This window comes from Aphis gossypii, chromosome 1 (genome assembly GCF_020184175.1).
Source record: "Aphis gossypii isolate Hap1 chromosome 1, ASM2018417v2, whole genome shotgun sequence".
NCBI classification, from domain to species: domain Eukaryota; kingdom Metazoa; phylum Arthropoda; class Insecta; order Hemiptera; family Aphididae; genus Aphis; species Aphis gossypii.
In genome coordinates, this window is record NC_065530.1 from 65,079,650 (window position 1) to 65,098,093 (window position 18,444).

The following is an 18,444-nucleotide window of genomic DNA, read 5'->3' on the forward strand; positions in this document are numbered from 1 at the left end:
TTTTAATTACCTTATTTAAGTTAAAATGCTACCAGTTTTAATAGTATAACTAGTATTATAATATTAATTTATACGCATTAATTATATTTATTTTAGCTTTATGTGTACACATATATTGTACCAGTATTGAATTCAGTAGACAAAAATTATCAATATGAACTCAATTATGTAACAATGTTAATATATAATTTTTTAATTGTAGAGTACGTTTTTATAAATTTGTAATATTTAATTAGATTGGACAACAACGATTGATTTTTATTTGATCACCATTATTATTATGTACGTCTTGAATTCAGCACTGCTAATGAGGGTAATGGTAGATTTCCGGTTATATAAGAGATACTATTTCATTAAATCAAAAATGTATTTTAAACATTATCATTTTGACTTAAAATATGCATAACACGATAAATCTTGACAATTTCACATACTATATAGCTATCCGGTAATTTACCATTATCCTCTGTGTGGATATTAGGCCTAAACTTTATACTCAGGGAACCACATTAAAAAAAAACGCGCCACATGCAATACCTCATGCAACATTAAAGTTGATATAATATCGATTTTCATAATGTGCTAAGGTGGTGAGGAAACTTGCATTGAAAATTGAATACAAAGTTCCTTATAAGTTAGTCTTATAGTGATTCAAAGTTATAAGAATATATATATAGGCACGTTTTTTTATTAGTGTTTGAAGTTCAAATATCAACAAAAATTCGTCAAAATCATGAATATTGGCAAATTATTTTGTAAATAAAATTTATAAAAAAAATATTATGTAAGTATCTAAGTGTTGAAAATTTAATACTAGATTTTCCATAAGTTTGGCTTACAATAATAAATTATAAAAGAACTTGAACGTTGTAAATTATCCTTAATTTAAATGTTTACGAAATCCAAATTTCACTCGTAAAAATAAATAACGATTTACTATGAAATAATTTTAATTTTTAGATTTTTATCATAGTTCAAAAAAACTTGAAACATACACTAGTTGTTTAAATTGGCATTTTCTCTACATAATTTAATTTTGAAATATTTTTTGTTAAATCAAAATGGAAAATGTTATTGACTTTTATAGACATGTTATTTACAATGACAATCTTGCACCGATTTTTAAAACAACGTGATGTTTTTCCCACTGCTAAAGTATGCCAAAAAGTTAATTCAAATAATAAAGTATGTTGAGAGGCCCTTAAGGAGTATATGAATAACACTCGCAAACGTGATGAAGAATATAAAATTATTAAAGAAAAGTGCTTACGTTATCCGAAGAAAGGATATCAAACATTTCAGTCCATCAGAAAACAAAATAAATTCTTTACTTATATTGACGTAAATAGAAAAAACAACCATGGTCTAAGTTTGTGTCACATAATAGAGTTAGTTTGGTGTTGGTGCAATGAAGTGAACGTAACAAATACTGCAAAATGGACCGGCAGAATAAGACATACTGTAACAGATTGGTTTAATTTATGCCAAGACGTTTGCGTTGATCAATTTGAACTTCGGTCAAAAATATGAGGTGTAATAGTCCAAATTGACGAGTCGTTATTCCAAGGAAGCGAAAGTATCACTGAAGATGTCTGTGTGTAGGCGATCGTACGCCTGCTACCGTAATAACTCTTACTTTACTCGTCTCATAAAAAAAAAAGAAATTGATCATGACCATATAATCATCTCTCATGTTCAAAATTAAGTTTGTAAAACAAAAATTAAAATTTCAAGTTAAAAACAAACTAAACAATAAAATCTACGCCTGCTCGTTTATTTTCAAAAACTATAACGTGATTTTCAAAAAGTATTCTTGAAGAATTTCTCAAAGAAAATTAATTAAAAACCATGAGTTTTCTTAAACTAACTGATAATATTTTAGATTTTAAAGGATCTAAAACGTAACCTAGATGGTAGCCTACCATTGGTAGGTAATAGGTATAATGCAGACTTTATAAACTTCATTTAAAAATAATATAAATTATGTTTGAATATTATTACAATGTTTTTGATTGTATCATTAATAATAATACAATTTATTAAATATATACCAATATATATATATATATATATTTTTTTTTATGGTACTAAAAACATATTAATATAAATGCATAGATTAATATCGGCATTTAAATGAAAATGTAGTATCATATATTATTGTATTACGACTAAAAATATACTATTTGTTTGTTTTTAAATTATATATTATAGGTACTTGTATTAAAATACTGTGATTGCATATTATACATATTATAATACATTAATATTATGACTCTTTTCACAAACTATTTTTTATTTGAAGTTAAAATTTCTGGGATTATTTATTGGAAAAATCGTATATTTGTATTTATGTAGGTATTTATAATACGTGTATTTATGAGCTATGCTTTTAGGCAAAATGTTAAAATAGGTAAAATTATTATATAATATACTTATAACTTACATTTACATATTATATAAGTAAGATATAATAATTGTTATGTTTGAAATTAAAAAATCAAATATCTTCTTTATGAAATTATTAATAAATAATTATATTAGGGAAATCGATAAGCATTCCGTCGTATCATCACGATGGAAAACCCAGATAAAAAAACCCAATACCTGTGATTATCTATCGACCGCGATCTATAATATTATGACCGGTTTTTCATCGCAATTTTTGTGACTGGTGATCTTAGCTAGTATTTTACTCATTACTCATTAAGTACCTAACTTCCTGGAACGCGTTCACGTAAACACGTAAAATTGATTTTCGTTTTTTATGATTTTTAAGTTATTTTATATATTTTTGAAAAATTGTCATATCACTATATCAGTTTTATATTTTATTATTATTTCAATTTATCTTTGTGATAAATTATTAAACTAATTAATTGATTTCAAATATATGCAGGTACCGTCACTGCACAGAACTTAATTCATATTTTTTTCATTAGATTTTTTTTCCGTTGGTTTTTTTTTAATTTTCTTTTTCCTGGATTCGTTGTTATAGTATTATGCACCTAAGAATGGGATGTCGTGTGTGAAAATCGTCTAAAGGAATGGGTCAATATTGGTTCCTTCGGAATTAAAGCCTAGGGGACACCTGCTTGAATTGTGCAATAACTTTACGGTGCAACACGGGGTGATTGTAAACTCTCACAGCCCTGAGTCTGCTCCAATATATTAAGTCGGAAACACACACTTGTACACTTTTTACCTTTTATATTTGAGAAAATACAACACGATTGCGCACCTTTACTCTTTAAGCAAATACATATATTTAAATAAATATCAATTCAATAAAAATACCAATAATAATAATAACGTAATAATACGCATCGTAGAAAAAAATCGTATAACACATCAAAGAAATTACGCGTCCAAAAAAGAAATAATATGCCGATATTCGTCTATAAAAATAAAGTTAAACCAAAAAATATAAGTTAGTTCTGATTTCATCAAAAACTTATTTATGTTATTACCCATCGAATGAAAAAAAAAAGTCAAAAAAATCAATTTTGAGTTTCTCAAATTTGTAATTGTTTGATATAACTTTATAATTTAGTTTTATCTGGTTTATTAACAATAACATAAAAACTAAGTACGATAAGAAAATTCTGATTTCACCGAAATGTTGAGCATATAAATACAAATATTTCTAAAAACTTAAATTTTTGTATTTTTAAAAAATTGAGCACTTTGGAGTTTTTTGACTATAACTTCTGAAATAAGTTTGATCAGCTTTTTTTGAAAGTACCATCAAATTAGGAATACAAAACACACATTTTGCGAAAAAAATTCCAAAAATTCGCTTGGAAGCTAAACTGCATTCGTTCCAAATATTTAAATAAATATTAATTCAAAAAAATTGCCAACATCATTACTAACGTTATTAATTATTATTATTATTATTAATGATATTTATTTAAATATTTTTGTAAGCTCTCCTTAATAAAGATAAAAGGTGCGCAATCATGTTACGCCCATAAGTTTAATATTGTTTTGATTCATTAAGTGGTGTTATGGAGGACTGTAAAAAAGTGATTTGTTTGTCAGATAGGATTTAATCAGGTGAAAATAAGAGACCGGTCATTATTAGTGACTAATGAAAAAAAAGCTTCGGGGAACTGGGGAAGTCCCTCAATGCTCAATACCCTTCATTACACGCCTAAATTTATACAGCGAAATACGAATTTATTATTGCAAACGTTTAACCAGCGCAAATGCGAAATGCCGGAGGTATCAACTGATATAATATTAATTTCTATTTATTATATTATTACAACAGTATAATGTATAAAATGTATAATAAATAAAAATATTGTCTAGATACATAATATGTAGATTGTAAGTACCTTCTATCCTCCTAATATTATTTATGTCTCAAAAGATTCACGTGTCACGTGTATTACGGATAATAATTAATTCCCTATACACGCCAATACGCTACACAGTATTTATGTGTACAAATAGTACAATCATAATATATAATACAAACTATTATAAAGCAGACGTTCCCCAAGAATCAGTTCTAGGACCAATGCTATCCAATATAAACTGCTATGACATGTTAACGCCACAGCATTGCAAATTGGTTATTCAGAAAGTCAGAAATAATAACAAAAAATAAAATTCTAGAACTTCAATAAAAGATTTCAAAACTTGCTCAACAAATTATCTCAATGGTTCCTAAAATGAAAACTCACGCTGAATCCTACCAAAAGCGAAACCAAGATATCAACCCTAAAAAAATGCAATTATCCAACCATAATTCAATTAAAAATCAAATGGAAAAAAAATATCTAGGACGACGACCACTGGACCAACCTAGATCAAAAACTAAGCTGGAAAAATAGACATAAATAATAACTAAATCAATGATACATTATTGATTGAGATACCCTACAACTTAAATTAAATATTCACTACTTACTGCTAGTAATACAATACAGAGCAATAATAAGATTGTTACTAACCTATGCATGATCAGTTTGGGAAACCACTTTCCAAATGAAAATTATAAAACTTCATACCATTAGAAATAAATTTTTAAAAAATTAAAAAGGGAGCATTAAAAGCTCCCTGGTTCGTTAGAAACAAGCGACTTTATCACAATGACACAGGACTATCCTTTCTATCAATTTGGAATGATAAACTAATTTAAAAAATTTTTACAAAAAACTCAATTAAACTAAAGGCGTACTACACTACAAAATAGGTAATAAAACTATCATCCTATATGTGTATAATATATATTCTATAGGTATACTATAGCTGCGTCGACCTATATCTTTTTAGAATCCCTGCAAGAGAAATCAATCAAACGACTAAAAAACTATTATAACTTTAATTTATATATAAAATTGTACATCGCACGTAAAAATCGTATAATTGTAAAAGTCAAATCTCTACGTATAAAAACGCCTATCTATCTTGTAAACTTGTAAATTATTACTTATTTTGTAGAAATACTAAATGTATTAACAATTTGAAACAATTTGAACAAATAAATAAATAAATAAAAAATAATTATGATAGGCTATAATTACTGTCGATTTGTTTTCCTTTTCTAAATAAGCTGAACTCTCTTAAGTACTCTGCAGCTAGTTAATGTGTTCAGATAACTTTCGGGGCGAGCGAAAACAGCTTGTTATTAAAATGTTCTATGTTGGGTACACAGATCGACGCAGTGGCGACCTATCTTTTTTTGAAGAGTGCATTATACATTTATGATCATTTTTTAATGATAGATATACTCAACAATCAGCATAATTATTAATCAAACAAAATAAAGATTTCAATAATTCAACACGGAATAGATGAAATAGATGAAAATAATATAATGTATGATGTTACGACTTACGAACCTTATGAGTTTATGACATATTATACCTATAATACCGATCACGCGTACTTTCCCGGTTTAGGTTTCCCCGTATTCCAAAACTATCGAAAACGGTCGTGGTATTTACCCGACGTGCAGACTACGGTACAACGTAATGTGCTGGCGGTTGCGATTTACGGATTTCCGAATAATAATTATTGGGCTAACCGCATCGTCATCACGCAACAGCAGTCTGGCTGCAAGAAAACCGGTCGCGGACCGCTTTAGTTTCTCGTGCGAGTTATCGTTTTAACAATTTATAGTCGTTAAGTATAATAATTTAAGTAGTAATGTGTAGTGACGTCACTGGATTTAAGCTTACAAATGGAAAGCAAAAAAAAACCGAGTACCTACACCGCATTATGATGGGTATCGCCGAACGGTATGCGGTAGGTGGTACCACGAATTATATATAATATATCTAGTTATAATAGGTTTTATACCTAGGTATACATTACTACAATATCGTTCTTTGACGTCATTCAAAATTGCAAAAAGTAATAATTACTTATTACTAATTACTTAATTTGGATTAATGTCATTATCATCATGATGAGTGTCGAGTGATGACATGGGGATCCCATATCATCTCTTAGCTCCTCCCGTAGCCTTTTTTAATAAGTAACTCCAAAAACTGATACTCAATATTTTATAGTATTATAGTGATTTTCAATTTTTTATTTATGTACTGTATGTAGGTACATAGGTGGCATTATGTGTATTTTGTGATTTATAATAAATAATTTTTGATAGGTACGTTCTTTTTCCATCGATTTTTTATCGAATGCCTACCTACCTACCTTATACCTTATCAACCATTTGAAAAAACTCTTTACATTTTTGTTGAATAAAACACCCAAAATATTAGGTATTGTTGAATTAATAAAATTCCTTAACCAGCTGTAAAGGCGTTAAGTCTAATACTTCCCAATTATTTAAAATAGTATGTAAATAGGTACTGAATATATCAATTTACCAGATACCGGTGACCAGTCTATACTATAGAACTCTAGTCGTCAGTCCGCATACCTACACGGCTACACTGAAAAAACATTTGCATGTAATAAATAAGAGTAACCAGGAGTACATTTACTAACGTGATGTATTATTCAAACTAATTCAACAATTTCTTTTAGAATTGTCTCAACGGGTTAAAATGTTTTTATAATAAATGATAATAGTGATTAATTTTCTCCACTCTGAATTGCTTTTAGTATCATTGCGTTCAGATTTAACATATCCATTACAATACAATAACCTACTCAATGATGATTTATTAAGTTTTATGTAGGTAGATACTTTCTTCCATTGTAGATACAGTAAAAAATAACCAACTTTCGCCATTTTTAAAAATTATATTGTAGTTGTACTAAAAATAAATATTTATAAAATATAGTGAAAAATAGAGAGGATAAAATGAAAATTCTTCTTTTTAAATTATACTGTAACCTTTAAAATAAGTATGAAAGTGTACAGTTTTGAAGTAAGCCTCAACAAAAACATTTTTTTTGCCAAATACCTGGATAGCCAAGGTATTTATTTCATAGATAAAGGTAAAGTTTTGACTTAATAATATATAAATCAAAATGTTTTTCAAAAACATAAATAATTAAACTTTTCAAGATGAGTGATTACCATTGAAATAATACCCTTATACTTCCAAGTGAATATTGTACTCAATTAAAAATTATTGATAAGCACTCAAAAAAAAAAAAAAAACAAGACAACTTACTGGATCTAGTATTTTTTTAGTTGAATGCATTTCAATTTTAACTCCAAATATTAAAAGCATGACATGTTTAATGATATAGCCATTATTTGTAATTCTTTAAATTATATTAGATTATTAAAAAAAGAAAGTGATTCTTTTTCTTTTTTCTTTTATTTAAGCGTTTTCTTTATGTTATTTTATAATAATTGAACACAAAAAAAAATTCATATTACACAATACACACACAACTATAAAGTAGGTTAGATTACTTATTAATATAAGTAAATATTAAGTTGAACAAATTTACAAAACAAAATCAATAATATATAATTTTATCTTATGTCTATAAATAGAATAATTAATAATGATATTGATTTTCTAACCATCACTCAAGCCAAGTATAATTCTTGAGTAATATGAGTATACTGGTTCATATAAACATATTAACATAGCTAACAAATTTTAAACATATAATATATATCTCCTGAGATAGTGAGATCATATGGAAACTCATTATATTATTAAACAAAAATAAATAAATTTACCTTAAAATATACAGAAACATTATTGTGCAACATATTACATAAACAGTTAAGAGTAACATTTTAAATTAATACAATATACAAACATTGATAGAACAATTATAAAGCTGTACATTATGGTCAAACTAAACTATTAGTTTTCCTTAGAAATATTAAGTTAATAAAAAAAACACTTGATGTAATTTTTAATAAAAGTTAATATTATTAGTTATGACAATATTAAAAAGACAAATATCACCAATTTAAAATAAAATAAACAAATGTTATAGGACGAAAAACTGCAGGGATCTTATTATCAAAATATGATTAAAAAGAAAAAAACATAATGAACAAAACAAGACAATTAATTTAAATGTTAAAAATATTAATTATAAATCTAAATTGCGTGAAAATGAAAATAAATAATTTAATTTAAGTTTTATCACAAACAAGTTAATTTTTTACAAAAAAAAAAATAAAATTAATATTAGCTATAATTTTTATTTTTTAATATTTTAACACCAGTTAAAATAATTTATAATTTAGGAAATATTTTATTTTCATAAAAAATGAGTCCTTAAAATTAAATAGTTAAGTAACTATGATATAGAACATACTTATAAAACATTAATTATTTTATTTTCTCTTTCATATTTATCTAACCCACGTTTAGCTTGCAGTTTCAAGCGTCTCATAAGATGTTCATCATTACTGTATATGTCACTAGGATGTATACGACCACATGTACCATCACTATACATAACCTAGTACATATAATTACATTAATTTTAAGTTATTGAAAAGTATACGCAATATAATAAATTATACATACTGAATATGTAGGTTTATAATTCAATCCAAGGAATAAACCTTTGTCACCCGATTCTAAATTTATTTCTTTGTTAATGGCTGGAAGATCATTTGTATTGTTCTAAAAAAATAACCACCATAAAAGAAAAACAATATTAATAGTAATTAATTAAAGAATACAAATTATGTAGTAAGGAATTTTTTTAAAGTTTGTAATTTTCTTAACTGAATTTTATGAATAAAATGTACACAGTAAAAGAAAAAAAAAAAGAAAAAGTCATAAAAACCCCCATGTAAGAGAATAAAGTTCTTAACCCTACGTTGGTAGCACCAAAAACATCACTTAGTTAGTCACACAGTCATTATGACCAGGTCATTTGTCAATGTAAAATCTGATTGAAATATATATTTTTATTATTATCATAAATTTGTATATTAACACAATATTTATAGTGACATACATTTTTTACAAGTAGATAACTGAAAAAATAATAACCAAGACTCCTATATCTCCCATAAGAACTGTGAGCCATCAATAAGATACTCGAAACATAATATTGTGTATATAAATTCAATACAAATTATCTTTACCCTTCATTTATATATATATATATATATATATCTATATCTATATATATATATAGATAGATACTAGTACATACCAGTATTTAAAAGTAATGATAGAACCAAAATATTTTGTTACTATCCCAACATAATTCCAATTTTTGAATAATAAAAAAAAATTATAATAATGAAATGTTATTAAGACAGTTTATGGATAAAGTTATTAGGCCAAATAATTTAAAAATCCGACCTTATTAATGTATGCAAAATCAAATGTTGTGTTTTGATGACAAAATAAATCATTTAATACTTAATGTCTGAATGCTAATTCGTTACTTAATAAAGAGTTGTTACCTGAAGATTTAAACAAAATAATAAAACATGTAATAAATAAGAATACCTTTATTTCTTTTAATGTAATACTGTCTGATATTGTACCATCACTGAATTTTACAACGCATAAAGGAGTTTTATCGATATTGACAATTCGACATTCAGAGATCCTATTATGCTGCCAGTGTCTAACCCATACTTTTTGGTTTATATGAATTATCTTTTGCTAAAAATAGAAACATTCATCAATAAAATAAATTATATAAAAAATAAGTACCTATAACTTACTTTATTTGGAATATTTAAATGATTATTACAATGGATTAAAATATGCTTGCTGTTTCTTTCAGCTCGAAAATCAAATCCAGCAAATATTCCACAAGAAATATGAAACCAAGCATCACAACTGCCTTCAGAACAACGAAAACAATTGCCAGATGATAAATTGCATATTACGCACTATAAAATATTCAACAATTTTTAAATTCTGCATCAGGTAGGCATACAATAAAATACAACTTAACATAATGAACTATTATAATACCTTTTGATTAGTTGAAAAATCTGTCGAAAAAGTATTGATAGTTAATGGACTACTACCGTGCACAAACAGATGACATTCAACATGTGACCATCCATTAGATTTAAATTCTTTAAGAGCCCCACCTTTTAATGGACAATACGCACAACCCTATACATAAATGTCAATACTTATTAAGATTTTATAACTATTAAAAATAAAAATAAAACATGGTATAATAATGTCATTTTACAAATGTTAAAATTAATTTTTAGAAAAGAACATCAATTTAAGATTTTAAATTGGAAACTTTCTATCATACAATTGATATAATTAATTAAATGCATGAATATTGTTTTTTTAAAACAAGTAGAGTCAAGTATTAATTTAAAGTACTTGAAATTTCCAAAGTAGACAAATTGAATGATTATTTTAAAATTAACTATATATATGAAGATTGCAATCTTAATTTTCATTCCATTGATATTTTTAATAAAAAATATTGGAGTTCTAAAATATTAATATTTATTATATTTCTAATAAATCAGTTGATAGTAAATCTTTACAAGTTTAAAAAATTCACTAGTCAAGTAATTGACTTATGAATTTATAATAAACTTACAGCAAGCATAGCATTTTTCATGCATCGATCACACAACCAATGTTTACTTGTGTTTACATTAATGCCATAACACACTTTATGAACAGTCAAATAACATTTTTCACATCTTATGAGATCTGCCCTATAAACTTTTTCACTGCCACAAAGCGCATGTTTAAATATTGCTTTGCTAGGGCTCTGTAAGTTGGGTAACTTTGGATTCATGAAAGATTTCGCTTTGGTTCGCCAATCCAAATTGAAAGTTAACTATTCAAACAGTGAAAATATATTATTAAAATTCTTATTGATGCAATTAATAATCATATTTTATAATAATTAATACCAAATTTATTAACAGTTTTATAATAACAACAATTGATGTATTAGAAAAATTAATTGTTTATTACCTTTTTACGATTAAACATCATACATAATGAACAATATGGTTCATTCATACTTCTAAACACATTATACAGTTGCTCAACCTCAAATGAGCAACAATTGTTTACCATATCACCTATATTATTTGGTATACCTGTGAAAACAAATTCCTATTTAAATATAAAATATACATAAATAGATACTTATACTCTATTCAACATAATAAGTAAACTCAGCGTACAATTCGTGCATTAAAAACAAGGACGGCCAAACAATCGATTATGGACAATTTTAAAGTCGAACATGTTAGAATTTATTTTTAGGATATCGTGCCTTATATGTTTCTTGATAATTATATTTATTTAATAATAATAAAAAAATGTCTATGGAAGTCCCCCCCCCCGGTGAGAGACAGAAGTGCACTGTGATTGGTCGTTAGCTGTCATCAGCACTCACTGTGGCAACACACATGCGTGGACTAGATAAGTTTTTATCGGGCAAGTGGACAAGGTTATTCTAAACAGAGTATAGTATCATACGATATACATTTAAATATTATTATCCACTTTTATTAAAATAGTGAAATTTAATATTTGCTGATAGCTTTAAATTTTTAATATAAGTAAAAATTAACTAAAACATACCATCAATTGCATATTCTTCTTCATCCTTAATCTGTATTGGTTCAAGAGTCGGTGGATATAATTGTTGTGTAGATTTTCTATCTACTATTTCTATTTTTGGAGACATAAATACTGATGGCATATAAGGTTGATTATTCTTATTGATGTGGGTTGTTAAATTAGTAAGAGATGCATTTTGTGGCATTTCTGATTTAATTGGTAATAATGGTTTTAATATAACTACATTTGAATGCCCGTTATTATTAACACTGTCACCATTTTTAGACAATAAACTATCATTTATAATACTTTTTTTGAGATATTGATTCACCCGAGACTCTTCTGTAGTTCTATTAATATTCTTAGAATTCAGACTTTCAGTATTTATAGGTGTTATAGTTATTATTTTTTCAATACTATCATCATTTCCTTTAAAGCTAATGGTTGTTGAATCTGTATCGTTAATTAATTCATTAGAAGCAACACTTATTTTTTCAGTTGATTTAGAAGATTTATTTTTTTTAGATTTTGGATTCTTTTTGGTTGATCGTTTTTTAGCCTTCCTTTTTTTGGATCTTCTTTTTTCTGAACTATCACAATAATCACTATCACTTGTAAATTCTATATCTTCCAAGATTGAATGTTTTTTACTCAAAAGTCTAGATCTTCCATTATTATAAGATACTTCAGTTACATCTAAAAATAATCATTTAATTATATATAATAATGAGTGAAGTAACAAGATTAATGTAAAATATGTTACCAACCCATTTCATCAGCTTTTAGCCATATATCTTCCATTACTTCTCTTTGTTCATCATTAAGTTCATCATCATATTCCTTTACATCAAACTCTTGAATACTTGTTGCCAAAGCAGCATCTAAAGCTTTACTTTCATGTGTCATATCAATGGACAATTCTGAATCTGAAAGTTTATGTGTGACAGGATGACGTTTTCTACCACCTTCGATATAAAGTTTTGGAATACCAGTGTTGCTATAAAATTAAAAATCAAAATTAAAAAAACTTTTAGTTTTTGGATAATCAAAAGTGACTTACTTTTTATTACATAATAAGTCACATGCACTAGGCAAGGGTGCTGCTAAAGTACGAGAAGGATCTTCTGGATGAGTACCAACATCATTTCCTTGAAGCCATAGTTCATATTTTTCAGGTTGTAAACGTTTAACAAATGTATCCATACTGATCTTTACTGAATCTGGTCGGCAATGGCACTGTGAAGCTCTTTTCCCATACTCCACCCAACGGGGTGAAGCAAAGTTTGTCGATTCAGCCATATTAAAGCCATGATTAAAACCCGCATGATATCCAAAAGGGAAAGTTATCATAAATTCACCGCGCTCTTGTGTTATCTGTAACAAATAACAATATAGATCATAAAACAATTATTGTAGTATTGGTAATTATTTAATTAAGAATAAGAAATTTTTCGGTATTTACTTTATTAAATGGTATGGAATATTGTTTTAACATATGAGGGGATATAACAGTCATTTTATGCCTAAGAAATGCAGGGCATGCTGAAGCATCAGATTGAAAAAAACCAGTAGCCAATCTTTCTAAGCGACGACCATGTTCTGGAGGTATTGCATACCTTCAACAATATAAAATATATGCAATTTAAATTTGAAAATATTATACAATTACAAAGGTATAATAATAAAATGAAATAATTATATTACCATGTCTTTGGATATCCTTCGTGTATATAGTTAATACTGTATAGATCCATGTCTTCAGTGTGCCATGCAAAAGAGGTTTTCCACATACCAAAATAAAGGTAAGCAGTATTGACACCTTCGATACTAATACCATAATCTTCATTTACATAATCCAATATAGTACCCAGTTTGTTAATATTCCAAACCTTAATTTAATTAAAAAAATTATTTAATTTATTTAAATGCACATTTCAAATAAAATTAATTATAAATACATAATTCTAACACATACATTAACATCTTTATCAGTAATAGATCCTGATACATCTGCACCATAGAGTGGGGATTTGTAAATAATATTTTTCCAGTATTTTCTTTCAAGATCTCCATAGTCAAAATGGCTAGGCGTCTTATATTCATCAGACTCTGCCATTATTTTGTAATCTGCTACTGTCATAGGTTTTTTTTGTATATTAAGTTGTTGATAAAGACCTTGTTTACCTTGTACAACCTAAATCAATATAATAATGATTAAACATAGTTTTTTAAATTAAGTACTGAAACATACTTGACAGATGGGAGCTGGAATTTTCAAATTCATAATGTCATCTTCATGATAACTTCTTTTTCTTGGTATCCATTCAGGTGGTGGGATAACCTACAAGATCAATATTACATATTTAGTAAAAAAAAGTCTACTTTTAACAATAAATATGATATTGATATAACAAGGTTACATTTTAGATTCTGAACGGAATGATGAATGTATTGATTTTACAATGATATGTGTGTGTTTTTTTTTTTTTTTTTGTGTGTGTACTTATTGGAATAATGCTTGAATTTTAAATTTCAGGGTAGTTTCCGATAGCTAATTGAATATCCTTGGTGAATTATGAAGGTCAAAAGTAAAAAGTTTCCGAAAGTTTACAAAAAAAAATCAGAAGAAAACAACAAAAAATGACGAAAAACGGGAATTTTTACGCAAAACTAGTTTTCAACGAAATCGATTTTTTTATATGGTTGTAACTCAAAAACGAGTCACTGTAAATACTTGAAATTTTCACCGAATTTTTATAATAGTGTTATCTATACACAGTTAAATTCAAAAATGTATGGCTTATTTTGAGCTATTTTATAGACAACTGAAATTTTCGATTTTCATAAGTATATTTTTTTGAAATGCCGATAAAAAAATTTTAAATGACCAAAAAAACTTGAAAATTGAATACAAGGTTTCATAAAAGTTGTTCTTATTGTATTTAAATAAAATCAAAAATCATTAGGCACAATTATTTTTTATAAGTGTTCAAATTTCAACAAAATTATCAAAATTGCGAGAATTTACAAGTAATTTTGTAGTTGAAAATTCATATATTTTTTTGTATTTATATCTAAGATTAAAATTTAACACTAAATTTTCCATAAGTTTTCTTTCAAATAGTTATAGAGAAAACTCGAAATGTCATCATTGTAGGATAAAATTTTTACGAAATCGCATAAAGATATAACGATTTATCCTCAAACGATTTTAAATATTTGTTATTAGTAAAATATAAATCGTAGATACATGAAAATTTCTTAAGTTATTAAAATTAGAATTTTCTTTAGATAATTTTATTTTCTAAATAATACGCTTATTTTAAAGCATTAAATTTGAAATATTGGTTTTATTTTTATAAATACCGATAAAATTGTTTTGGTTATATGAAAATACTTGAAAATTTAATACAAAATTTCTCACGAGTTACTCTTATAGTGACAAGATTTTCTATAAGTTTGGCTTACAATAATTATAAAAGAAGTTGAGCGTTGGCCAATTAAAAAAATGTTATCTACAGTTTAAGTTTCTACGAAATCAAAAGTTCACGCGTAAAATAGCGATTATTTAAAATCAAATAATTTTAAATTTTTGTTATAGAAACTGGAAACATGCACCAGTTGTATAAATAACTATTTTCTATACATGATTTAATTTTGAAATATTCAGGTCATTAAAACATAAACCACCTTTTTCACCACCTACTGGAAAATTTAGGCTGACAAATCATCTACGTTCAAAATCGTTTTTTTTACGGGGTTTTATCGATTCTGCCGTTTTAATATTAATTCAGCCGAGCTTGTTTATTTATAGATTCCGCCGGCTATTGACTCCACCGAACTTTTTTATATAATATACTGCAGATTGTATTTTTTTTTAATTAATATAGTATGGGTATAATATACGCCTAGTTTAACCAAACATAGTCATCATAGTGACCTACTCTATGTCCGAGGTCCACTCGATACTGACTGTTCCAACTAGCAAACCAACTTGACCACCCTTATAATAATACCCAAATAATTTATATAATCTTCATTTTAACATACTTTTGCCACACCAGCCTTATGTGCTCCTTGCGACTCCATAAACTCAATGTAGCTACTAAAATTTTGAAATTCGCTCCATGTTGGTCTGAAAACCATGATTCTAGGTGTATTTTTATTAGAACACATCTTTTACCTAAAATTATAAATAAAATGTTATTAAAATCAGTATGTTATACATAGGTATAACTAAATTTAAACTCATCAATCAAATTAGATATATAACCCATCAAGTTCATCTTTGCTATCGGCGACTATTACGATTATAATCTTATAATAATATAATTTAAAGTACCTAATACCAACTATGATGGTAGTTAGTGACGTCAACCGATGGCCAAGATGAACTGGACGGGTTATAATAACTGAATTCTCACTCCAAAAGATTTTAATGATGACAATAACTATGTTAATATGTTTTGAATATTTAATAGGAAATAACAATGAAAAACATATTTTATACTAAATAGAACATCTTTTTTTTTATTAATTAATTTGTTTTAAAGAATCTAAGTAAAAACGACACGAAAAAAAATGTCACGGAAAAAACGACAGATAAAAATCGACACGGCAATAAACAACAAAGGTAAAAAACGTCAAATGCACTTTACTTTAAAATTCCAAATATAAGGTATAGTGTAAGTGTATTATAATTCAATTGTTAAGTTAAATAAGTAAATAATAATAAAAATCAATCATAGATATCAAATGGTATAATATGCTATTACTATTAAAAAAAATAGTAAATTTCTTTCCCCGCGTAAATGTTCTGCACATAATATTTCGACTACAAGGAAATATATAAACCCCTAAGAGTCGTAAATTAAACTTTTATTATATTCAATAAATAATGGGTTTTTACGTACAAGGAAAAATATCTGTTCTCTATTATTATTATTATCGTCGCGACTTAGCTCATCGAAACTACGTAGGTACTTAGGCATTAAGTATTTGACGAAACCAGAACGTCTTAAGATTATATTTTTTAACGATGCAATATTGTTTTATCACAGGTATCATTGTATTAACAAATACAACTTGCATATTATTACTTATTTAAAATAGGTATTTACATCACTAAATCAAAACCTTCAGTTCAAAAATTACCATAGTTTATTTCAACAAGAGTGCTTTCAAATTTCTATAAACCTATATTTAAAAATAATTTTATTTATGACGGCAATTATTTTAATAACTTTTAACCAAAATAGTTTTTCACCTTGTCGTTTTTTACCGATTACCGTTGTAAAAAAGTTTATAATTATTTTTTAATTATTTATGACCGATTGTTGATTGGTAATAAAAATAAAATAAAATATGATATAATTTTAAACAAGTAGATGACTGGAAAAATGTTAAATAAATTGTTATTAGCTTTTATAAAGAATATTTTATTTTATATTTAATTAAACTTATATTGTTGTATAATATAGAATCAAATTAATCAAGTCAATTTCAAATTCTATATTTGTTAAGTAAAGCCATACTTCACTGTAATGGGGAACGGTAAGATTAACAAACATCGAACACATTTGAAAACTCACAATTTTAGCCAGATATAGGGATGTTGTACATCAACTTTATTCTATTAATCTGTCCGATGGTAAAACTGATAGACTCGTCAGTTATCAAAATACCTGCTAATACTGTCGGTCGTTTGCAAGTGGTAGCACACAAATGTGTCGATTAACGATGGATGGCCATAACAGATGGAAATTTGACTGGATCAATTGCGGTTCCAACAATTTTAACTTTTACCATCGACGAATAGATTCATGGCAATGACAGCGAAGTTTTCGATGTCTTCAAGGCAAAGTTACCCATAGACAATAATGATACTTCCGTTGATACCTACTTGCTATGATTTCGCATTTAACATAGAACTTCCAAGTTTCCAGCAGACTGAACACGACGAGACGATTGCGATACACATATCATGCATTATGCATATTATTATACTATATCAATTTATCATGAAAAATGAAAATTAAAGATCCGTAAAGGAACCTATATCTATAATACACAATATCACAAACGTTATTATTGTTGTTATTGCCGAACGCCATTACCAAAACACTGGAAATCTCGTAGACCACAGTCAACGTATTCGCGCCGATGCGAAACGTTTGCTATCTAGATCCAATCGGTGAACGCAATCTTTAGTCAACATGTCGCTGCAGCAAAATTGTTGACCCTTGCAGGCTGATGTTTATCTTGTATTTTATTATTTCTTTAGTATTGTGTTTGAAATAACATATTAATAATAATATGTGCTGTTATAACCTGGTGGCTGGCGAGTACAGAGAACCTACGTCCAACAAATTTCAATAGAGGCATAAACATTCAGTGCGCGGAACCTATGATCAACGGTTCGCAACGGAGTCACGGCATCAATATTCAGGGCATTCAACACGCCAACATCGCTGACGGAAACCCATATCTGTTTGCTGGCGACACTGTTTTA

At 27.0% G+C, this 18,444-nt stretch overlaps 1 protein-coding gene across 2 annotated transcripts; it reads right to left on the reverse strand.

Moving 5' to 3' along the window:
* Nucleotides 1-7,882: 7,882 nt before the first annotated feature.
* Nucleotides 7,883-18,094, reverse strand: LOC114123066 (lysine-specific demethylase 4C-like). Of its 2 annotated transcripts, none has more exons than XM_050197991.1 (16): nt 17,836-18,094; nt 15,984-16,116; nt 14,185-14,274; nt 13,909-14,127; nt 13,638-13,822; nt 13,396-13,549; nt 12,994-13,307; nt 12,701-12,930; nt 11,955-12,629; nt 11,337-11,464; nt 10,951-11,196; nt 10,353-10,499; nt 10,097-10,267; nt 9,876-10,034; nt 8,934-9,032; nt 7,883-8,865 (listed from the first exon to the last, which is right to left on the reverse strand). In XM_050197991.1, exons 2-16 carry the CDS (start codon nt 16,107-16,109, stop codon nt 8,719-8,721), a joined length of 3,090 nt encoding a protein of 1,029 aa, XP_050053948.1. In that variant the 5' UTR covers nt 16,110-16,116; nt 17,836-18,094; the 3' UTR covers nt 7,883-8,718. The 2 variants fall into 2 exon arrangements, with proteins under 2 accessions (XP_050053948.1, XP_027841729.1); XM_027985928.2 differs by having other exon boundaries at nt 17,618-18,093.
* Between the last annotated feature and the right edge of the window lie 350 nt (nt 18,095-18,444).

Coding starts and splice junctions, on each gene's coding strand:
- LOC114123066 (XM_050197991.1), bottom strand. CDS start 16,109: ATGTGTTCTAATAAAAATACACCTAGAATCATGGTTTTCAGACCAACA. Junction 13,550..13,637: donor GAAGGATATCCAAAGACATG/GTAATATAATTA, acceptor ATATTGTTGAAG/GTATGCAATACCTCCAGAAC. Junction 10,035..10,096: donor ATTTAAATATTCCAAATAAA/GTAAGTTATAGG, acceptor TTCTATTTTTAG/CAAAAGATAATTCATATAAA.